We start from the raw sequence: 25451 nt of genomic DNA on the forward strand, positions 1-25451 counted from the left end.
AATTTCGGTACCATGCTTGACCGAATGCTACGGGATAGAATTGTGTGCGGCATAAGATCGAATGCACTGCAGAAACAACTCCTGACAAAGAAAGATCTGTCCGTAGAGGAAGCTGAAACAATGGCACTGTCGGCTGAAGCTGCTGATAAGGACGCCAATAAAATGGCCGCAGACACGTCGGCGGTGCTTAAAATTAAGGCGCAGTCAGCCTCAACGAAAGAGGTACTGGCCGAATGTGGGCGTTGTGGCAGCATAAAGCACAACAGTAATGCCTGCCGTTGGAGTAATGCTCGTTGTTATCACTGCGGTCGACGTGGTCACCTAGCAGTAAAATGCGGGAACGAAGAAAGCGCAAGATCTCGAACTAGAGAAGGAGCCCGAGGATTCCGTGGCAGGGTACTGGTTGTTAAGGAAGGGGAGGCAGATGAAGACATAGAGGATAGCATGCACATCTGGACGCTAAAATCGACGCAGGAGGTAAATGTGAAACCCCCAATGCGATGTACCTTCACATGGGGAGGTGTGGACGTATCAATGATTGTCGATACGGGTTCCCCGGTCTGCGTCGTGTCCCGACAGCTTTTTGAGCAGCACAAAAACACTTGGCCTTCGCTACGGCCTTCACGTACTAAGTTATCATGCTACCTCGGAAAATTGCCAGTTTTTGGAGAGCTCGTCTTGCCGGTGTCGTACGACAGTACAACTGTGGAATGCACATTGGTGGTGCTAGATTGCCCCGGTCCAAGTTTATGTGGTCGAGACCTAATTTCCCTTCTGAGCGACGCAGGCTCCCCTGTCCTCAGCCTCTCAGCCAAGCCGCTGACCACACAGCCGTCTACCACCACGCAGGTCACTGCTGACGTGTTTGCCGAGTTTCCAGATGTTTTCAGCTCGGAGCTGGGCCTCATCAAAGGACCCGCGGCACACCTACAGCTGAAGGAGGGAGCCACGCCCAAGTTCTGTAAGGCCCGATCTATTCCCTTCGCTCTACGCGACAAGGTATCTGAAGAGCTTGATAGGCTCGTGGCATTAGGCGTCTTGTCACCAGTGCCGCATTCCGAGTGGGCTACGCCCATTGTACCCGTCCTTAAAAAGGACGGCACCGTTAGAATTTGTGGCGACTTCAAAGTCACTTTAAATTCGGCATGCGAGCTGGAGCAGTACCCATTGCCGGTAATCAATGACATGTTCGCGTCCTTAAGCGGTGGAAAACATTTCAGCACACTAGATTTACGTGACGCATATAACCAAGTCCCTCTCGATGAGGCATCGCGCCAGTTATGCGTGCTTAACACGCATAAAGGTCTTTTCTGCTACAACAGATTACCTTTCGGCATTGCCTCTGCGCCAGCCATTTTTCAACGCAGAATGGAAACAGTTCTACAAGGCTTATCAGGCGCGCAAGCTTATCTGGACGATGTCTTGGTGTCCGAAAGAGCAGGAAGTGACGACGTGCTAAAAGCCGTTCTACAGCGTTTCCGCGAGTATGGTGTTAAACTGCGCCTCGACAAATGCAAATTTCGGCAAGCATCCGTTACATATCTGGGCCATCGAATCGATCAGCAAGGGTTGCACCCAATAGAAAAGAATGTTGAAGCTATCACAGAAGCACCTAGCCCGAGAAATGTAGCTGAGCTTCGTTCTTTTCTTGGCATGATCACTTTCTACGTGAAGTTTTTGCCGAACATATCGTCTCTGCTCGCTCCACTGTATCGGCTGCTGGAAAAGAACAGACATTGGCTCTGGGAACAAGAGCAACAAACGGCGTTCGATAAAGCAAAACGGTGTTTGAAGCAAGCGGGCGTGTTGGTTCACTTCGACCCTTCACAACCGCTGAAACTAGAGTGCGACGCATCGCAAAAAGGTATCGGCGCAGTGCTTTTTCACACGAAAGGGAACGTCAACAAGCCTATCGGATTTCGTTCAAGGACATTGTCGAAAGCAGAAAAAAATTATTCGCAACTTGAACGTGAAGCACTGGCCCTCGTATTTGGAGTAATGAAGTTTCGTGATTATCTTCTAGGCCGAGAATTCATCCTGGTCACAGATCATCAGCCGCTCCTGGGCCTGCTGAGACCGGATCGGCCCACTCCACCTCTGGCTGCTGCTCGCATACAGCGCTGGGCGCTGTATTTGGGAGGATTTCGCTACAAGTTACAGTATTCGCCAGGCAAGCAGCTCCTGAACTCGGACGCACTTAGTAGGTTGCCACAAGAAACATTGGAGCCAACCACGGAAGGGGAGCCACCTGACTACGTTCTGGCACTCGCATGTGTCCAGGAGGGGCCGGTCTCGGTAGAAGAACTGCAGGCGCTGACAGCAGGTGACGCAGTACTTTCAAAGGTCGTGCAGTACACAAGAGACGGGTGGCCTCCAAGCTCTAAAGCATTAGAACGAAGCTTACTCCCCTTTTACGACCGCAAACAGGAACTGTCATTGGCCCACCGCTTGCTGTATTGGGGCCATAGAGTTGTCATTCCCGTTAACGCGCAACATAGAATGTTGCACATGTTGCACGAGACACATCAAGGATCATCGGCGATGAAATCAATCGCTCGGTCAGCTTTTTGGTGGCCAGGAATGGACCACGACATAGAACAACTGTCAGCGGGGTGCACAAGCTGCATCCAAAATCGACCAATGCCGGCATCTGCTCCGCCAGTTAACTGGCCGACCTGCCAGGAGAACTGGTCGAGAGTGCATCTTGATTTCGCGGGGCCACTCAAAGGAAACATGATCCTTGTTCTCGTAGATGCTCACAGCAAATGGATTGAGGCCGTACCAATGAAACAGGCGACCACATCTTCGACTATTACTTGCCTGCGCAGCCTCTTTAGCAGGTTCGGCATCCCTCGCACCATTGTTTCAGATAATGGGACGCAGTTCACTAGCCAAGAATTTGCTGATTTCGCGAAAAACAATAACATAACCCACCTGCGCACGGCTGCGTTTCATCCACAGTCGAATGGCCTAGCAGAGAGAGCCGTCCGAACTGTTAAAGATGGGCTGAAGAAGATGAACCAGGGCAGATTAGAAGATTGCCTTTGCAGACTACTTTTCAACTACCGGAGAACACCCCTTGCATCGGGCAAATCTCCTTCGGAACTTCTTCTTGGCTACCAAATCCGGTCCCGCCTCGACACATGTCTTCCTCCTTTGGTTGCAGAAAGATCGGGAACATCGGATGACTGGACTCTTGCCCCAGACACAAATGTTTACGTCCGTAACTTTGGGAAAGGTGATGCGTGGAAAACGGGCACGGTAAAGTCAGCAGACGGAGCTAGGATGGTGACAGTGGAAACGCCTGAGGGCCTCGTTCGGCGACACATTGATCAAGTTCACACAAGGAAAGACCCAATAGCTACCAAAGGCCACAAGGAGAGTGAAAGCTCGTCCATCTCGAGAACCCCGGAAGAAACTTTCGGAGCAAAGCCAAAGGCAACAGCCGTAACTCGTGAAACGTCACCACCACAGCGTCAGTCATCACCCCTACCCCTGGGCCCACAAGAGACAAACGGTGAACCTACAGTGGCCACGGAACTCCGGCGCTCAACACGAGAGCGCAGACCTGTGCAGCGTCTTCAGTATTATTGATGGAGAAATGTTATAACTGGAGTGTTCTTATCATTTCGCTGTTGAAGCCTACAGATACACGTGCCAATCTGGTTGCCTATCTTATGTTTGCTTACTTACTTTCCCTTCCCCTCCTTCCTTAACCTGTCTTTATATTCCGACGTACACTGCAAATAAACGCCCATTCTTCCAGCTTGTCAGCGTGTGTCTGCTTCGCCTGCGTCAAGCGCAGTGTCCGACCTACGATGTAACATTATCCCTTAATGTTACAACCATCCTTCTTCTTTCCATAGCTAGTTGCATCGTCCTCAATTTAATAATAATAATAATATTTGGAGTTTTACGTGCCAAAACCACTTTTTGATTATGAGGCACGCCGTAGTGGAGGACTCCGGAAATTTTGACCACCTGGGGTTCTTTAACGTGCACCTAAATCTAAGCACACGGGTGTTTTCGCATTTCGCCCCCATCGAAATGCGGCCGCCATGGCCGGGATTCGATCCCGCGACCTCGTGCTCAGCAGCCCAACACCATAGCCACTGAGCAACCACGGCGGGTGTCCTCAATTTAAATAGAACCCTTTTCGTAAGCCTCCAGGTTTCTGCCCCGTACGTGAGTACTGGTAAGACACAGCTGTTATACACTTTTCTCTTCATAGATAATGGCAACCTGCTGTTCATGATCTGAGAATTCCTGCCAAACGCACCCCAACCCATTCTCATTTTTCTGATTATTTCAGGCACATGATCCCGATTGGCGGTCACTACCTGTCAGAAGTAGATCTATTCCCTTACCAATTCCTGTGCCTCGCTACCTATCGTAAACTGATGTTGTCTTCCCGAGACTGTTAAACATTACTTTAGTTTTCTGCAGATCCATTTTTATACCCACCCTTTTGCTTTGCCTCACTTACATTGCTCACATTATATACATTGCTCACGTATTATTGCGATATCAATTACGTGGACACTTCAGGCGCATTTCTGCCGTCGCCGTGGTGTTCCCTATCAAGTCCAAACACGATAACAGCGTCGCCGCACGCCGTACGCTGTATGTGCGAGTAAAAAATCTGCGAGGCTTTTTCACAATTTTACAAGACAATCGCGGCTCAGTCTCGCACGCGCGACCGAGGAAGGCAGGGCGGGAGCACACTGCCTTCTATGGCGCACGAGGCACGGGGGGGGGGGGGGGGGGGGTCTGTTTTGCTCCGTCGGCTGCTGCTTACGGCGCGGCTGCGTGGGCAGCGTTTCTTGAAAGCGATCTGTGATATGCGCAAAATGCGAGCCCGCGCCCTCCTCGTCTTCACACCTATCTGTGATGTGGACAAGTATGCCACGCCGAGTGTCGGCAGCTTCTAATGCACTGTGCCTTCGACGTTTAGTTCGCATTGAAGCAAGAGACAGCACAAAAAAGTCAATTCTCTCGCTGCTGCTGCCGCGTTTCCTCATTCCACCGTCTTGACAGCAAGTTTCTGCGGTCATCGAGCGAGATTTTTCCTTGTTTACCTGTGTGCGAGTGACACCGCACTTGTCAACTGAGTTAGTAAGCGAACGTTTGCATCTTTATACGGCCGATAACACTAATATCTTCACTTTGTCGAGCTATTTACTAATTTGCTATCGCTATCGATACTTCATCTTTCGGGCGAGTCTGCCATTTTTCAGTTAACGAAATATAGGAGTACGCAAGGCACAGCTACGTGGAACAAATCCTCATGACTACGCCCGGATCGACATATTCGAGAGTTGTAGAATTGGGGACTCAAGACTCTGAGTCCGAGTTGTGTAGGTTGCTCAGAGCTTTAGACGAGCAGCTGAGTTTGGGAAATGGGTCAAATACAGACAGCGTTTGGTCGAGTGCGCGCGACGCCTTAGTACTGAAAAAGGTTGTTTGAACGCAAAAAAAAAAAATATTTTTTTGTGTGAAAGTTTTTTTTGTGAAATATTTTTTTTGTGAAAACGAACAGAAAGTATTTTTGAGCAAAAACGACAAACATTAAAACATAATAAACGTAATCACTGCGTTAGTACAACAAGTTAGCTATGCTGTTTTAAAATTTAAAAAATTAATTATGGGGTTTTACGTGCCTAAACCAGTTTCTGAATATGAGCACGCCGTAGTGGAGGACTCCGAAAATTTCGACCACTTGGGGTTCTTTAACGTGGAATTGAATCTAAGTACACGGGTGTTTTCGCCCTCACCGAAATGTGGCCGCCTTGGCTGGGATTCGATCCCTCGACCTCGTGCTCAGCAGCCTAACACCATAGCCACTGAGCACATGCTGTTTTAGACCCAACATTGCTTGGGGAGCCTCGCTAGTCTCCGATTTTTGGGTCTTGAGTCAACGCGAAAGGAAGAACTTAACGCTGGCTTGGGCTCTGCGCATGCATACTTCCAGCCCAAAATTTTTCGGGGTTGCCAAGGCACTTGGGTACCCAATTCTAGAACTCTACATTAACTTCCGAAAGGTCTGGCAAGATGCGTTGGCGTTCAAGTTACATTTTTTTAAAGAAAACGCTGTTTAATATGCACTAAAACACAAGTGTAACTGGACAGCCAATGCATGTCGTGGGACACATGGAAAATCAATAGCTCGAAACTGAAGTAGTCCTGGGTTGTGGATTCAAATGTGCCGTAATGTAACTCATTGGAATCTAATTCGCCGTAATTATCCTAATTATTCAAATCAGCAGTTTCATTTCTCCGAAGAGTAATGGCCGCTTAATCAAGTAATTTAAATCAAGGTTTAAAATTGTGTTATCTACCACAGACAATATTTTAAAATTTGGTCCAACTGAAAAAAACATGCTTCATAGTTCCGTGTGTAAAAAAAAAAACAACCGCTGGCACAGTTTCTGCTTTCATGCATAATCTGCGGAGTCTTCACGCTGCTTTTCGATGCTGCATGTGAAGCAATGGCTTCACGGCAGTGTAGGCAACATGCTCATCTTGTTTCTTTTTTTTTTCGAGAGTTAGCTTTTTATACAATTCGTTTTTAAAAGAAAATCCGCATTTCAAACAGAGGCGGACGTGGATGACCTTCTCCATCTCCTCGCCGAGTGTCCATTTGTTTACTGCAACACCTATGAAAAGCACTCGCTCTTTAAAAACTAAAAAAAATATTGTTTGTCTTCTTTGTACCATAGCAGCTTCGTTTTGATAAGCGCGAAAGGGCATGGCTTGCTCACGACGAATAATTATTTGGGACCGCGAATGCGTGTTTAGCCTTGATGAGTGTAACTACTTCTTGGATTTGGCGTGAGGGTATGGCTATTTTATATACGGTGCACTTCGACATTTCTGAGCGTTTTAGGCATTTCCATGGCTAAAAAATAATAGTTTCGCGAATGGAATGAGAAACACCTTCCGGGTGGTTGCGGCGAACATTTTTCTCGTAACGCTTTCCCAGAAAAAGAAATATTAATGCCTTGTGAATCCCTTGAAATATAGTACGTAGTATACCTTGTTTCTGCTTGTCAAAAGTAAGTGACAGGCAATGGGTGATGTGTAGGCAAAATTCAAAGTGGGTAGCTTTATTGAGGTTTTTTCAATGGGTTGCGAATGCCAGCATTCTGAGATGTTTAGAGTGTTTTTGCGAGTGCACCAAATACTGCCTTTTTCTCGGGCAGAATAAAAAGTTGCATTAGGATTAGATGTAGCAAAAATAGGAGAGTGGATATACGGCAAATATGTGTAGCAAGTTTTATTCCTCTGGAATGCACACTCCGCTCAAGAAAAAAATTAAATATTCCAAAGTGTAATGACTGCCGCTATCAGTTATGCTTCCAAGATTAGATAGCTTATTTGACATCAAGTTCTTGTTTGCTGGGAAGCGGTGCGAGTGGGAGGGGGGGTCATTTTTGGTGCAGTGAGTGACAAAGCCATGACGTTCCTGGCTTGAATACAAGTTTAGCAAGGTTTTACCAAACACTCGTTTTCCTTCTCTCTTTTAGCGTTATACGAGATTCGATGTAGGTCGCCCGGGCATCCGCGGTAAACAACAAAAGGCACCTAGTTTCTCCGTGTTGAAATGCATAGGCAATGTATAGGTAACGTGCAAACGTAGTGGCGAGGTTTGCGGGCAAATTATGACCTCAGCAGTAAGTTGTGTATGCAGGTTAGCTAGAGGGTTCGAACTGTTTTAGGAACAACGCCAAACTCAGCCTCCAACCCTAGTCACACTGCAAGCGGCGACCAGATCCCGTTTAGGTTAAAAGAAAAGGGAAAAGTATGGCCTCACAAAGTAAAATGTTTGTCGATGAATTATTTCAACTAAAACATTTCTTTACAACACGCCCGAAAAATTTATAGTCTTTATAAAGTTTCACTCGGACCAGTTGTATAAGGGAAAGTTTAAAATTGTGTTACCTAACTACAGGCAACTGAAATTTTTATTGAAACTGCCTAAAGAAACAGCTTCGATGGAAATATGGTCCTGATTCTGCAAAGTCACGTAAGTCTGCTAGCTTCTTTTTCTATGACATTACCCATGCCTCATGAACAACTAATGAAAGAGATTAGCTGGGCGATGTGCATTACAAGGATGTAAAGCCATGTGAACCAAATGAATGGCCAAAATCTTGCTTTTTTTATCATGAAGCTTGGTATTTTTTATAACAACCTATCAATGGGACACAATGGGTGCATAGAAGAAAGAGCACAACATCCGGTGGCGATTTCAGTTTCGTATTGCCACACCGCAGTCCCCCAATATCAATTCTGGAAAAACTCGTCAGGTGTGTACACAGATGGATAACAGTTTCACCAATAGACCTTTCACTGGCGTACGCGTTTCATATTTTGCAGCATTTTGGTTTGCAAGAAAGTTTGAGAAGCATGAAAATGCAACAAGATTTACGACAACACTGTAGTCCGTCAAGAGGGAAAATTTGAAAGAAAAAAAAAGACGTCGGGAGAGGGAACAAGGAAAGGTTCAAGTGTAAGATGCATAATTTCTCATGGCTACGTGTGATAAGTTGAAAGGGACATCAGTAACTACGTATGACAATAACATAAGAGGGTCGGCTCCGGGTTAAATATGATGCAAGGTGACCTATTGCTTAGACAACGTTCGAACAGCAGAGGACAACAATAACTACAGGTAACTGCGCATGTTGTATCATCAGCGGCCAAAAATTGTATCAATTGTATCATCAGCGGCCAAAAAAAAAAAAACATTCGGGCATTTGCCAGCCGGACCTTAATAGCTTTTGCAATCACGTTGTTAGTAATTTTGCTTTGACTAGTCTAAGAGTCATGCTATACTTTCAATGCTCACTATACTTCCGGACAACTTTCTGAGGCTGTGAAGCCAAGGCTACAGGGGCGGAAGCTTCTGCACATGGTTGCAATGCCAAGTAGTCCGCCAGCGTTTGAAAGTGTTTTTGCTTGCTCGTAACTGACGCTGAATGGATGGAGCTACCACATGACGCTTTCGCGTTCGCGCAGACGTGGCAAGGAAAAGCCGCTGAATAAGTAAACATTTGCATTCAGTGGTGTGTTTCGTCTTCTTAAAGCAAACGCTTTACTAACGTCGTCGAGCACAGTGTCGCCGTCGCCGTGAATTTGGCCTTCGTTTGACCCCAGCTGCGCCGTAGCCTTGAGAACGCATCACTTGACAAGCCGCATGCGCTCTCCACAGCTGGGTCCGCGCCTCGCAACGTCACTCGCCTCGTGCCTGGCTTCGAGCAAAGCTCCTTAAACTTCGTAAAGAGGCGACATGCTTTGAAGAATGCCGCCTCTTCGTCGCGCGCTCTGGACGAGGCCGCGTCGCTATTGGCCCAATAGCATCACGTGGGCCCTCGCGCCGGCTTCGTTTGTTTACAGTCGTGCTTCAACGCAATTTTCGCTTGAGAAGAGTGCCGCCTCCTCTTCGCGCGCTCTGGCCCAGGCCGATGCCTCATCCCTATTGGCCTAATAGCGTCACTTGGGTGCGCCGCGCCGGCTTTGCTTGTTTACAGTCACGGAGGAAGGAAACTCAGGAGAGGCCCTGACGTCACTCTTTGTGAAGTTAAAGTGAAGCCAGAAGTTGGCGTTGCTCATGGCATTGCTCCGCCTATCAGGCCAGCTCTCCTCTCTTGTTTACATTTATCGAGAAAGCACGCGGCGCTGCGCGCAACCGTGGTGCTCGGACGCGCTCGCTCAGCAGCAATACTAAACAATCGTTAGCACGTTAGCATGATTCCGCCAAAGAGAGCAATATTTCCCGCGGATGTTCCTTCGTCCGTTGTCATTGCCGTGGTGCGGTACATTGCGTACAGCGATGCATGCGCGTTCATTTCATGAAACTTAATTCCTCGTGTCCCACCTAGCCACAGCGAAATCCGGGAAAGCATGGTCCAGCTAACGCAGGGCAACAAAACACGGAGACCAACGTGAACCTCCCCACACAGCGCCTTTGCCACGGTACGAAACCTACGGACCAACACGTGTGAGCGCACAGAACGAAAACAAAGCCGCCATTGTGGCCCGAAAGGCGTGGCCGCCATGGCAAAGAAATAAAAAAATATGAAAAAAAAGAGCAGAACCTACTAGCAGGGGGCGGCAGAAAGGTGGGCGGATGAGATTAAGAAGTTTGCAGGGACGGCATGGCCATAATTAGTACATGACCGGGGTTGTTGGAGAAATATGGCAGAGGCCTTTGCCCTGCAGTTGGCGTAACCAGGCTGATGATGATGATGATGATGATGATGATGATACTACGTCATTTCTTCCACGAATTTCACCTAGCGCGCGGAGGGGGTATGGCCTCTCCTCAGTTTCCTTCCTCTATGTTTACAGTCGTGCTGCAGCGCCATTTTCGCTTGAGAAGAGTGCCGCTTCCTGCTCGCGCGCTCTGACCGAGGCCGACCCCGCATGGCTATTGGCCTAATAGCATCACGTGAGACCTCGCGCCGGCTTCATTTGTTTAGATTCGTGCTCCAGCGCCATTTTCGCTTGAGCAGCGTCTACGGAGTGAGGAGGAACGCATGTTGGCGCCGTTGCTGCGCTCGAGCGGTGTAGGCGGCGTAGCCTCGAGGAGGGAGCGTGAAAGAGAGGAAAGCGGGGCCGTCTTCTCCGAGCGTTGGGCGGGAGCTTCAGGCTTTCAGTCGTCGTCACCAAGCTACTTCTGACCACCCCACGGATATCACCCGGCGAACTGCTTCACTGGGGAGGATCCGGCACGGAACATGCGCCGCACCGCCGAGATGAATGTAGCGACCCCGTTCACGCCCTGTCCGTTTGTGCTTCGAGGTTGCGCATGTTCGCGGCGTGTCTTTGCATGTCCAGCACATGCGCTTTTCCTGTGGCACAACAGGCGTGGCACTGTCGAACGATGCGTGTCGACCCCAGCCTAATCACAGTCATGTATAGCAAGCGACCTAGGCACACACGTCAAACCTGGCTTAACGATGACTGTATACCTAAATATAATAATTACAGCTAAATCAGACGTTAACCAAGCGAAACGAAGACTTAACCAGGCAAAACCAAGCTTTCGCTTGGTTTTGCCTGGTTAAGTCTTCGTTTCGCTTGGTTTCGCTTGGTTTTGCCTGGTTAAGTCTTCGTTTCGCTTGGTTAACGTCTGATTTAACTGTAATTATTATCCAGGGTGAGCTGAGGTAAGCAGCAGCCAATCTTTAATTGTTGCTAATAAGGTGTTTAGGTTTTGTCTTTCGCAGCCTAAACTAACGTAATTTAAAATGCGGGACTCTTCTCAGAAGCGCTCTCATTCTTGCGCACTTTTCCTCCGTAGCCTTCCGTTCATAGCCATAGAAGTTGTCCGCGAGTATAATAACTTCTGTCTAGCGTTTGATAGTGCGCAAAGACACTGAACTCTCGTGAAAAGTTGAGGGCAGCGTAAATGTTTTGCATGAATTGATGTGAGTTTCAACACTACAAATTTAATAATGTAAAAATGTGACTGGCGCCACAAGGCCTTCGGGAAATTATACGAAGAAGGAAGAACTAGCGCTGGGTGTAGAAATGTTTGCCTTGATGGAAAGCTGTTCAATGTAGAGCAGACGGTGATGTGATGTTGTTAGGATCGTCACGTTGTAAAGCGTGTGACGCGAGGAAGATGGAGGAGACGGTGCATGATGAGCAAACACACAATTATATTAGACGGCACGTGAACACAAAAAAAATATCTTAACCTAGACCCACACATACAAGGTTGTTCGTAAGTAAGAAATAATGTAGTCTCACGAGGTTGTGGTTAAGTCTGGAGTGTGGTGACACGTAGAGTCCTTGACGTGAAACGCTCGTTCGTCGAGTGATGACCGGCGTGGTGGCAGAGCAGACGCAGCAGCACGGGGCAGGAAAAGGTGGACGGCCCGCAGCTCCGTGGACGCGAACAGGCCACTCTGGAGTCTCGAGCAGGCCCCAGGCGCTCGTTTCGATGACGGACGCCCGGTCACCCGAACCTCGCGCGTAGAAGCGGGTTCGAGGCCGCAGCAGGCCGTTCCGGGGTCTCGTGCAAGGCAGCGACCCGAGGCGTTCCCAGTCCCGAAGACGGACGCCCGGTCAGGTGAACCTCGCCAGGAGATGTCGGTTCCGAAGGCCCGGTGGCCCTAGTCGCGTCGGCGTTCGAACGATCTCCGTTGCGCGAGCCCCCTTCTCATGCGCTGCACGAGCCTCCTTCCTCTTTCTTTTTCTCTTGTTGAGGACCGCCGCAATGTCGTCTGCTCTTGCGCTCGGTCCTTTTTGTGTACTTCTTCACAGTGATAAATTATGAGACAATATATAAAAGAAGAGAAGAAACACGGCGACACGGGACGGAAGAAAAATAGTAAAATCTGTAGTAGCATCGACGTGGAGGAAAATGAAGGCAACGGCTGCTGGCTAGGGACAGGCCATTGCCTACGAAGCCAAGCGGGCGCATTGCTCATATCCCGCACGGCTCCCTCGAGGCCGAGGGGAGATTGATCCATTGAGGAATATCCCTAAGCAAGGGCTTTCTGCTCAGTAAAAATATACTGTTTATTGTGGCTCGTCGCCATCACTTATTTGCAAGCCACAAGATTTGTGCTCACAGACACGGGACATGGCAGACGATAACCGCAACGCTTCGAATGATCAGCGTGAAACCATCGTCACGGATGAGAATGATCAAACAACCCCTGCACCACAGCGTGACGTGGCTGCTCTTGCGCTGAAGTTACCCAAAACTGGCCAGAGGACCCCCAATTTCGGATCGCTCAAGTAAAGAGCCAGTTCGCCATTGCGCCAGTCACGTGCCAGACTAAAAAATTTAACCATCTCCTATACTCGCTGCCACTCGAGATTACCATTGAGTTGCGAGACTTGATCCTTCCACTCCCAGCGACAGACCCTTTAAACATCCTTACGAATGACCTCATCAAACGCAAAAGACTCGGAACAGCGACGGCTGCAGCAGCTCCTTCGAGCTGAAGAGCTTGGGGATTGCAAACCTTCGCAGCTCTTGTGCTGTTTTCAACAGCTCCTAGGACACAAGGCAACCACATTCGATCAATATTTGCTTCGAGAATCGTTGAACCATGCAGAACGTGCATCAGAACCATGGTTCTGGTGACTGCTAGCAGTTTGTCCGTGCCTCAGTTCGCCCACCTTGCCGACTCCGTCATGGACGCATCAGGTCCCGCGGTTTCACTAGCGGAACGTTCAGATGCATCCACTGTGCCACTTTTGCCCTTCCTGCAAAGCGTGCGGGATTAATACCCCGAGGAGATCTTGAAACTGCCCGACTAGATCGCCGCCCTATCTACTCGACGCGCGGCCGTCTTCATCGTGCAACTGCTCGCCTTCCTCATGACGGCAAGGCACATGGTGATATCATCATACCTTCAGTAACGCAGCGCGAAAGTGCACGGCACCCTGTAGTTTTCAGGGAAGCTCCTCGCAGCACCACTAGAAGCGGCGAGTGAGGCTGGGGCTGAAGTCAGCCGCCTATTCTTCGTGACTGACAATACCATAGGCTTGCGTTTTCTCGTCGATGCTGGTGCGGAAGTAAGTGTCATCCGATCCTCAGCTGCGATTCGCAAGCGCCGGCAAGTCCAATCAAGACTACAAGCTGCCAATAAGACCCCCATTGCCACCAATGGGCAACAAGCATGATCCCTCAACATCGGCCTGCGTAGGCCATTCCAATTGATTTTTCCAATTGCTGATGTTGCCTACCCCATGTTCGGTGTGGGTTTTCTCTGCCACTGCACTGCTTTAGTTGACATGCACCGCAAACACCTCGTTGATGCTACGACACACCTTTCTGTGCTCGATAGAGTCTCGCGAGTGCCACTTCTAACGCTCAACAGCTTATTGCCGACGTCATGCTACATAAAATTTGTTGAGCAATTATCACCTCTTCGTCGACCGGCCAACTTCCTTTTGCAGTTGACGCATGACGTCACTCATCATATCATAAAACCATTCCGCGCTTCCATGCTCACGCTCGTCGTTTATCACCTAATCGCTGCAAGAACGTGCGCAGCGAATTAGAACACATACCTGAACTCGGTATCCTGCAGCCTTCCTCAAGCCCATGCCCATCTCCACTGCACATGGTGCCAGCTCCTGGAGACTGGCGGTCGTGCGGAGATTACCGTATGCTCAGCAATGCTACCGTGTACCAGACCATTACCTACTTCCGCACACTGCAGGTTTTTCTGCACCACTGCATGGAGCAGCAATATTCTCGAAGATCGACCTGGTGAAGGCTTACCATCAAGTTGAGCAGAGTAACTGGTTGTGCTTGTTAGACGGAATGAAAGACTACAGCGTGTGAACCGATGGAGACAAAGGAGGCACACGAAGTACGCAGACACAGTGGTGACTTTCAACAAAAATGTTTATTTTGCTGGTGCACAGCTAGCTTTCAAGCGAACACTTGGCCAAAAAAACAAGATCAAACATGCGCAAAGCACTTGATTATACCGATATCGCATCCTGGTATTCCAATCAAGGAAGGTCAGCTCTTTTTCCCAAAGGGTTATCGAGAGAAAACTGACACAGTTATTTCCCGCACATGAAAGTGTGGTGGTCTGGATAATTGCGCAAGTCCTAATTTGCTCATAGATATAATCTTGCGTTGGTTCAAGAAAGGTTTTTACCGACATTCGCTACAATGCACGCCTAGATGACTTTGAATCGTGTTGCCAAAATTGTTGTGGCGTTCCCTTAGCCAATCGTTTCCTAAGCACTGGAAAAATAATTTTTTTTTGAAAGTCAGCGTTGTTTCTGTGCACTTTGTATGCCTCTTTTGTCTCCGTCGGTTGCTACACTGTACTTATCACCAAATTCCTGTAAAACCAGCGGATATTCACAAGAGGGCAACCGGCATGCCATTTGGGCTCTTGGAGTGCGTGCCCATGCCTTTCTGCCTTCGCAATGCTGCACAATGTTTTTAACAATTCATCGACAGAGTGAGAAGACGACTGTCTTTGTTTCGCGTACACTGACTATTTGCTTGCTTTAGTCGCGACGCAGAACAACACATTCAACACCTGCGCGAACTTTTTCAACGGCTAGCCGAATACGGCCTTATCCCCAATAAGGTGAAATGCGAGTTCGACGCGCTCGAGATAGACTTCATAGGTCATCGTGTCGACAAGGATGGCATCCGTTCCTTACCATTAAAATTCCAGGCCATACAAGATTTTCCTCAGCCATCTTCCATTCTCAAACTACGCGGCTTTGTCGACCACGTGAATTCTACAACCGCTCCATCCCTCACTGCGGCGCCTTTCTCTTGACCCTAACGGACATACTCCAGGGCAACAAATAGGAAACTGAACTCACGTGGTTCTCAGACGCACTAAACGGTTATGATACCATTGTTAGATACGGGACCTTTTCCTGAGCCTCCTTCGAGTTCACCAGACCACATCGAATTGCGCCACACCTAAGTAAGGAACGCAGAAGCACATTTACCACGTTCCCGAGACGCAGCCCATCCAAACAAGTTAGCGTCCCCCAACTCGTGCGCCGCATCTGGCGCTATTCACTGCTTGACTCTTCCCGAAAGTGTAGCGAGAGCCTGGCACTGTTCCAGGTACGTGGGTCCCGAGGCAAGACGGCTGTAATACACCATGAAACACTGGCAGGAATCCCTCCATCCGCCTTTGTGACGGCAGTTGCAGACTGGGAAAGCAATACCGGGGAGAAGTAATCCCACGGACAAATGGAGCCCAAGGAGTGACGCTCTGAGCCGAATGGGACGTACACTCGCGCGGGCGCCTACCATTGGCCGAAAATGACGACACCTGAGCGTGCTCGCCGATTGGCCAAAAATGCCGACACCTGAGTAGGCTCGCTGATTGGCCGAACGGGACGTGACTTCGAGACACCGAAGGGGTCAAAAACCAGAGACCGGGAGCAGCAGAGGAGCATTCCTTCATTATTCTCTTTCGAGCTTCTTGCCACGGGCCGCAGCGTCTGAGTTGCTGGCGGCCCGTAATGACTTTTTGACTGTCAAGTTATTTGTACCCTCACGGTAAATAATGTAAATAAACCTCTAGTTTTCACCTCAAAGGCCTCCTCAACCTCGGCCATCTCCCGCACCCAACGGCAAGGTTCAAAATGTAAGGGACAGCAATAGGGATTGTCATCCAGATCCAACACCATCAAGGTTAAGCTGTCTCAGGCAACCCTTCTCGTCCATTCGAGACCAGGAGCCCCACTCTGCCGCATGAGTGATTCGTCCTATGCTGCAGTGGAAGCGGTGCTTCAACAATTCGTGGATAATGTCTGGCAACCCCTTGCCTTCTTTTTGCAGAAGCTCTCACCCAAGGACACCTGCTACGGCACATTCGCGAGAGAGCTCCTCGGAGTATACATGGCTGTACGTCTCTTCAGACACTTCATGGGGGGCCGAGACCTCCACATTAAGACAAACCACAAATCTTTTACCTTCGCCATCCGGTCAAATTCTATTAAGTTTTCACCACGGAAAACACGTCATCTCGCCTACATCGCGGAGTTCACGATGAATATAGGTCAAGTGCACGGAAAGGACAATGCCGCAGCAGACGCGTGCTCGCGCTGTGCCTCTTCATCACTGCAGACAACAACCCGGTTAGATCGACTTCTCCGCACTTGCTGCACAGCAACAAAACAATACAGAGATAACTGCGCTTTGTGGAAAACCTGGCACCTTACATATGCGCAAAGACCGCTTTCCACCTTGTGCCGTCCCTATTCTTTGTGATGTCTCCACGTGCAACCCCCGTCCAGTCTTTACACTCAATTACCGGGTAACGTTTTCGAATCCCTTCATAAAATATCCCACCCTGGAATCCGAGCCACGCAACATCTGGGGACAAAACGTGTTGTCTGGAGGGTAATCACCAAGGATGTGTGTGCCTGGGCGAGTGGTTGTCATTTATACCCACAATCGAAGGTTCATCAACACACAAAGGCAGCTTTCGGCTCGTTTACTCCACCACCTAAACGATTCTACAAGGTACGCGTTGACATTGTGGGGGCGTGGACGCCCTCAGACGGGAACATCTACGTCCTAACCTGCACAGATCACCTTACCCAATAGCAAGCTTTCCTTCTGCCTGACGTCCGTACTGAAACTACGGCAAACGCGTTAGATTTCGCGATACAGCGTACCATCTACTATTACAGCCGATAGAGGACGCCAGTTTGAATCGACACTATTCGATAACCTCCTGACCCTCCTAGGCATACGCACAAGGACATATCGCCCCATCGCCAATGGTCTTTAAAGTTTTTACCGCTACATCAAGACTTCACTCTGAGGGCAGCCTGACCCCACTCACTGGTCCGCATCAGTGTCACTGGTTATGCTGAGTCTTCAGGCTACACTGAAGCAGTATCTGCGCTGTACGCCTGCGGAGATGCTGTTGGAGCAGCACTACACCTTCCGGGGGAGTTCTTCTACCCTACCCTTTCATCGCCATGCTCACCAGGCTGCGAGCTTTAATCTGAACACTTTGTGCTCCTGAACTATGCTGCCAGCGCCGCAGCCCATCGCGCATTCCCAGAGCTGGCGACGACCATCTCGTTTTGGACGCTGCTATCACCCACACTACGGCGTTTAGCACTGCCTTGAAACATGTTTTTCCATGCAAAAGCATCAAATGTTCCATTGAACGAAAAAGTCAGCGTCTGTAGCAGTGAAACGGCGCCTAAATTATCACTGGATACGGCGTGACGCCAAGTGCGCGTCTCGACGAAGCAGAACGAGCGAGGAAAGGGCACACCTGCTTGGCTTTGGCGGGCCAGGTGTTCTGTGAAAGGAGAGGGCATCTCCGGCGGGCAACGCCACGTCAACCTCGCTCACGGAAGCCTTTGTTATCCGCACAAGCTCTCCCTGCGTACTAACTACGCCTCGACAATACCCATGAAGACATAACTATATAAAAAAGGAAATAAATTCGAAAGGAAGAATGGCGGTAGCGTGTTTCAAACCTACGACTTCTGGCCTCTACTCGGCTCCAAAGCCGATCTGACTTACCCACTGGGCGAAACGTGGCCCTACGCACTAGCTTTAAGACATCGTGCTACTTGTGCCAAAGTTTCTATGCGAAACCCGACATCACGAAAGCGGTGACCTCATAACCACCGCGGCTTATTCGGGAGCGTCCCCATTAGATTCTATGGCAGTTGGCCAAGGTGGTGTGATGTCATGGATCGAAGTTCACCGGACTTGTTCTGTCGAGGATGCGTTGGCCAAGTGTCTCAACGCGCTGGCTTTCCCGCGTGGAGGACCAGTTGGCCACAGCTCTAAGGACCACTCAGTGGCTTTTAAGTCGACATTACTGCTTTCGCATTCACAACTCATAAGAGGTGCTTAGGTGGCCTCGGATGTATCGCAAGTCATGTATCTTTTGAAACCATTTGCACATGTATAACCATTTATTTCTGCAACGGCCTAGAGCACTGAAACTATGTGTGATAAATAAAAAAAATTTAATCCTGCACACTCGTCACTATAGTTCCAGAGCTGCTGTTTCGATGTCTCATAGATGCGCACTCGCAGGCTGCGTCACACTATCTATCACCTGTTCGGTTATTAAAAAAAATGCTTGCCTAATCTCGCGTCGTATTTCAGAGAGCAGAATGGCAACAGATACGAAGTCAAGCTTCCCTAGCATGACTAGAACGTATATGAACGCTTCTGCAACACGGGTGACGAACGCGTACGGTATATGATGCTGGGATTGGAAGTGTCTCATGTGTCAAGTGCGCGGTTCTACGTACAAAAGGAAAGATTCCTGGATAAATGAGGAGTTGTTGGTCAGTGTTGGCAAGTGATTTTCTTGCGCGTCGCCCCTGTACCATTATTAGCTCATCCTTCGTAAACCTGTGCGTTCGTTCTGGTTCGCGCTGTGTGAATCCATACCGACTAGCACGAGACTATGTATTCTGCTCAAACCGGAATAAAGATTAGTCCTTCCTGCGGTTCAAACGATGTTCTTTACATGGATTCGCCATTATTTCCCCTTTTCCGCCGTAATAAGAATGATGCAACGAAACCTAGTAGCAAACACAGCACCGCAAGTGGGAAGGCTGCGTCGAGAACGACGCCACCTGTCTCGGTACAAGACGTAGCCCTGTACAGCTCTTTTAGGCTTCGTGCGTCACGCAAAATCGCATTGAGATTTGTAATTTTGTTTTTTCCTAGTCTTTTCTTACTGTGCCTTAGGGACGACTTCTTCGAAAAAAAAAGTACTGTAACCGCATTCGACGGCATAAATCGGGTCAATATACTCACACATTCTCTTTGAATTCCGCGATGATGGCGTACTCCTTGAGGTAACCTGAGAAGTCTTGGTCGATGATTTCCTGGAGCTCCTTCCGCACGTCTTTTGTGGTGGTGAGCACGCGGCCGCCTTGTAATTCCACGAGTACCCGCAGGTTTCGACTTACGTTGGTGGATGGTGACTCACCAAGCAACACGGTGGATCCCGGGAAATGGACGTCCATATTTACTGCGATTTCGACGGTCCCGCCTTGACTCTGGCTCTGCGCCAACTGACGGCTTTCTTGCCCATGTCCCGAACTCCACGTCAACAACACCAGCAATAAGAGTGGCACAAGGCCAAACGCTACGAGGAGATCCCAGCTCCGCAAGAGGCTCAGAAACCGCTTTCTGAAGAGGGCCCCGAACGATCTGGCCATCGCGCGCCGTTTCGTGATTGGTTTGCAGACACCTTCGATGTCTTTTCCTGCGAGTTAGGAGCAGTATTCACTCATTCATTGATTCATTCATTTATTTCAAGTACCGTAAGTATAAATCACACGACAGAGAAGAGTGGTTTGTACGAGACAATGTGCCAGACATTTCACAGTTCCAGCTTTTGCAGTTTAAGGTATGATAGAAAGAAAATTGCAATTTATGCGCAAACGTCCACATGTACAAGCTAAAATGCAAAACAATGTTCATTTCTCTGCTGTGCAGTGTCAGCCAGGACATTCAAAAACGCGTGGTGGTTTCGAGTAGTTGCAGCTGATGCGCTCGCTGATTCGACTCGTTGGATGCGCGTGGCAGGTAAGAATTAGGAAATGAAGGAGCCTGGACAGCGACTTTATCGCCGTGATCTAGTATATGAAAGACGTACTCCGGAGGAAGGATTACCCACCTACGTAAATCAATGGGATAGCACAACACGAGAAAGGCTTAGACGAGATAATGCGCGGTAGTGTACGCTAAACGTATGTCCTATTACGGTGAGACTTTATTAAATAGAGATACATACTGGTACTGCGATCGCTGTTAAAAAGTGTAAAACGAATAGGGTCATTCGAACCATTTCAAGTGAAACCAATACTTTGACTATGGAAGCTCCTATTGTATTTAGTTTTTGTCAGAACTTGGAAACATTTTGTGAAGCAATAAAACTTGAAATTTAGTGGATTAACCTCGCAAACGCTGATCACCATTTCACATCAGAGAAAATGAAAACAGCTTTTTCCCACGCATATTTTGCAATGGAGAGTACATTGGTGCAAAGAAGACTGATTTGATAACCTAGTAAAAATCGAATAGTACAGTAAATACTTAATTCGTAATTTATTTACTGATCTATTTGTGACTAAAGTCTGTTTACTGCATATAAAAACACTAGTATGGGCTCAACATGTGTTTTAGAGCCCCTAATTAGGAGATTTGGAGCATCAACTGTAGTATATCAAAAATGACATGGTGTGCTTCCTGGTGTTAAACTGGCTTGAAATAAATCCCTAACCAAAGGTACAAGTAAGCAATTTGATGAATTTCAGATAAGAGCATTATAGCCTTAAAACATTTCAGCACAAACATACAGCAACACAAGAACATATTTCGAAATTAGTTCCATTGTCTGTATTGGTTACGACGAAAATTCCGGTAAACTACATAAATTTTGTGAATGCAACAAAATTGTCTAATGAGGAGCACCTGTGTCGGTATGCGTGCGTCGCTAACGTGGCTTGCTAATTCGGAATTAGAGCAGTAGAACTCCCCAGAAAGTGCGAAAAGCATCCTCTAAAGCCGAGACCACACGTACGCTTGCAGACGCGCGCCAGCTTGCGTTCACGCGCCCACGCATGCGCAGACGGTGCGACATGGCTCGTACGCGTCAAAACGCAGCGTGATCTCAGGGAACAGCTCCGCTCTGTTATCACGCGCTCGGCCTGCCTCGCATCGGCGCGCCTGGCCAGCCTGGCTACACGGCTATGGCTTGGTACATGCAACTCTCAGTGAGGCCGATTTATGTCATGCAAGAAAGTGCTTCTTTTTCGATTTTTCAATGATATAACAGCTCTCAAAACAAAACAATTACGTTTACAAATATTGAGGCTTCAGCGTGGTACAGAAAGGCTTTCTTCTGCTAGATTTTGTTTGCTAGACCGGAAGTACATTTTCCCGCAGGGACCAATCACAAGGCGCTGCTTCCTAAACATCCAATAGGTTGTAACTTTTGGCGCCAGATTTGATAGCACCGCAATCGATTCGCGTACAAGTTGGTTCTTTATTCGGTGCGCGTACTACACAAGAATGGCAGCAGCGGAAGATATATACATCGATAACGAGAGCCTAATCTCCGCTGTAGAGGCACGGCCGCCTTTGTGGCTCTCTCGCCACAGGGACCACAAAAATCGACAGAAGAAAGCTGCCTTGTGGAGGGAAGTAGCAGCGATAGTTCTGCCCGGGGTGCAAGGCAAGCTTGCTTGAATTCTGCGCTGTTGCTTGAGAAATTTTCGTAAAATGGACCTACTCTTTTGCACAGACGGTGTAACCACCGTACAAAAACGGTGGAAGTCGCTTCGCGACAAATTCCGCCGAAGAGTGGAGCGGGAGCCGAGGAAGAGAGCGAATGTTCGTGGCCCTTCTTAGAGCTCCTGATGTTTCTCCGCAACACAATGGAAACGAGAGCGTAAGTTTAATGGCGTGTTATTTTGTCGCTTAGAGGAGGAGAACTCGTGCATCGCCTCACTATGTTAAACTGTCCTATTGGACTGCCGTTGTTGCGAGATTCACAATTTCATAAAAACTACGTGGATGATGGTCAACGTAGTGTTATTCGGTCCGCAAAACTCAGACGAATTTCTAGCTCGCATGTAGTTTATAAGCATGGCGAACCGCGAATTTCACTGATTGCCAAGAAATTCAAACCACCATCCAAGGCCTTCTAACATGATTTCTTCCATATGGCGCTTCTCACTCAGCCCAGTAGCTCTAGCGAGTGCCCACATTCAGTCGATTGGTGCTAAAGCTGCAACATTGTAATCAGTCGCGCAGACTCTTGGAAATCTCCCGAATTCCACACCTAGTGTGGAGAATCTCATTTGACTCGCTTCCCTAGCCAAATTTTTTTCTACGACAAGCCAATCTTTTAAAGTGTGATGAATTCCATGTATTTTGTAACATCGGCTGCTAATGGATCAATTAACCTCAATGGATGGGACCTGTGGCTATAGCTAGTTTGTAAAGCATATATTTTCATCAAATGGCACTGTAATATTTCTTTAGCATGCATAAAATATTTCAGTGTACAAATTTCAGATACAAATGTTACTGCACACAGCACATTTCTTAACATTCAAAGACTTGGACTACTCTAACATTGCATTTGCCAGCAGTGTAATATGGCTTATTTATGGGATAACAAACATTAGTTCTAAAGCATTCACTTTCTTCAGTAAGGGAAGAGCCTTGTGTTCACTGAAATGTAGAATGTGCTACTATACGGAATGGCAATGTAAACTAGAATAAAAGTAAATGATGACTCTAAAGTGTTATGTGTATCCATCTGTTATTGATATCTTTGGGTGACCACTTCAGATAACGAGCACTTATACAATTTAGTTAATGAACTTTATTTTCACATTGCTTTTTGCATCATTTGAAATATTCACAGCCAAAAGTATCTACAACGAACACTTCTTTCTTCAAATGTATCAGCACATCAGGGAACTTCCAAATGCTGAGCCAGCAGGAACCTGTCGCAGCAAGCCATAACAACCTGGAGGAAGGGCCCACTGCTGCAGAGCTCTTTGACGACATGTGCCCCTTTGGCAATGAGGAGTACGTGCACATGTACGAGTTGGAGGGGCAGGAGGAGGAGGAGGTGATGGTGACAGAGGTGTCGGCGCCGCCAGCGCCAACGCCTGCACCTCGTGCACAGGCGTCTTCAGTGACGTCGTCCGGCACGCCTACGAGCAGGAAAAGAAAGGTAAATGCAGACGATTTGTTGGCGCAGCAGCTTCAGCGTGTCACCAGTGCTCTCGAAACAACAAAGCCGACAGATCACATCGAGCTGTTTGAAATGTCACTTGTTCCACTCATGAAACGAGTAAGAACGGAAAGGCAAACGGACATCTATATAAAGATTTTGAATGTCATTAAGGAATTAACTGATTATTTTTTTTCTTTTTGTCATACTCGGCACCTTCTCACTGCAGCTTCAGAGTGCCGATCGCACATCGGCAAAGAAAAGAAACAAAGGAGCAATGTTTATGCTATCTGTTCATTTTGCTCGTCGATGTGCTGTCTGTACCATGAAGGCACAGGGATACTACAAACCAGCACATCAAGGCAGCATGTTTTCCGAGTATGTTTGTTTTCTTACTTTTGTATACATACTTTTACTTTTAAATTTAATGTGTTGTCGACCCGTGCAATAATCTTCGCAATAGCCAAGTTATAGAAACCAAGAAAATGTCAGCAGGTTGCTCATACTACATTCCACCAGGTACTCATACTATTATTCTTTATTTTCTTTTTCAATGTGTTCAATTCTATATTGCAGTATGTTGATCTCTCACCTCTCATATATTCACTCTTTATGTTCCGTCTTTTATTGTGATGCTGCATAGTTTTCATGTGGTCACTTTGCACTTATTTATGGGCTTTTGATATTTATTGCTTAATTTTATTTTCTTGTTTCTAGTCGTCCCTACATAATGTGATACTTTTTAACTGGTCAATGATTGCATGTGCCTTTCACCTGTGTAGTACACTTTTTGATAGCCCAGTTGTGGAAACCAAGAAAAATGTGTACCTCCAGATACTCCTAAAACCATAGTTATCATATTGAATTGTGTATTACTGTACTTTGATGCCTAATGTCTTTTATGCTTGCGTTTATGTCTTGTTTGTTCCTGCTTTATAGTGATGCTGCATTATGCATTTTGAACGCGCTAGCTGCTTGTCACTGATACTTTCATTTCAAAAAATTAAATTATGGGGTTTTACGCGCCAAAACCACATCCCGATTATAAGGCACGCCGTAGTGGAGGACTCCAGAAATTTTGACCACCTGGGGTTCTTTAACGTGCACCTAACGGTAAGTACACAGGTGTTTTCGCATTTTGCCCCTATAGAAATGTGGACGCCGTAGCCGGGATTCGATCCCGCAGCCTCATGCTCAGCAGCCCAACAACACAGCCACTGAGCAACCGCGGCACGTACTTTTATTTCGGCTTTTTTATGTTCTGGATAAGTTTTCATGTGTTCAGTGTGAACTGGTCAGTGTCCAACTTTTATGTTCCCATTCCTAGTCATCCGTACATGATGTGATACATTATAGCTTTTCAATGCATGCACGTGCCTTTCACCTGTGCAATACTCTTCTTGACAGCCAAGTTGTGGAAACCAAGAATGCGTACCTCCAGATACTCGTATAGCTGTTTTTACCATAGTCATTTGTGTATTACTGTACTTTGATGCCTCACCTCTCATTTGTTTGCTTTTTATGTCCTGTTTTTTTTACTGCTTTACGCTGCATTCTCCATTCTTTAACATGCACGTTGCTTATCAATGATATTTTTATGTCGTTGTTTTGTGTTCAATTTGCACTTATTTAGAGGTGCTTCTCTTTTCCTATTTGAAGCCCTCCTGACATAATGTGATATGTTCTACCTCATCAATGCTTGCACATGCAATACTCTTTGCAACAGCATAGTTGTGGCCTGCCACTTCAGGCGAACTGCAATGGAGCGAATGAGGAGCGACAGTTGCATTCACGGCAGCTTGGCTGGCCAGAACGGCCCTACCTGCTTAAATAAATGTCGTATTTTTTGTGCTTGAAAATAAAATGTTTATGGTTTCGATAGTCATGAATACCACAGTTCAAGTATATTTCTACTCCACATCAAACATCCAGTTACCATCAAGTAAGTGGACTACACGCTTCACAACATGGATGAACAAAGTAATAACACAAACATTTTTTTTCTTGCGCAAGTGGCACAAAATTGATACGTAAACAGCATGATTGGTAAGCCACAGTGAACAACAATTATGAATGACTGGTATGAAGTCAGATTATGTGGCTTTTGCTCTTTCGAGGAAATGCTCACCATCATTGCAGCTGGTAGAACTGCTGCTCACGTAGACGCTTCAAAGCGTCGTCTTTGGAAACGCCTGGTTGGTGCCACTGCCAAGGAACTTCACCTACTTTGCT

At 47.6% G+C, this 25451-nt stretch overlaps 1 protein-coding gene across 2 annotated transcripts in view; it reads right to left on the minus strand.

Annotated features, from left to right (window-relative positions):
• The window catches only part of LOC139049599 (phospholipid-transporting ATPase ABCA3-like), a 344592-nt gene that overhangs the window by 134137 nt on the left and 185004 nt on the right, over positions 1-25451 (minus strand). Inside the window, exon 3 of one of the 2 annotated variants that reach the window (XM_070525181.1) lies at positions 19277-19730. In XM_070525181.1, the coding sequence (XP_070381282.1) occupies positions 19277-19730 (454 nt within the window). Of the gene's footprint in view, positions 1-19276; positions 19731-25451 lie in introns of those variants that run through there. The other variant, XR_011508412.1, reaches the window with a different exon arrangement.

The sequence above is a fragment of the Dermacentor albipictus genome, chromosome 9 (assembly GCF_038994185.2).
Source record: "Dermacentor albipictus isolate Rhodes 1998 colony chromosome 9, USDA_Dalb.pri_finalv2, whole genome shotgun sequence".
Taxonomy (NCBI): Eukaryota; Metazoa; Arthropoda; class Arachnida; order Ixodida; family Ixodidae; genus Dermacentor; species Dermacentor albipictus.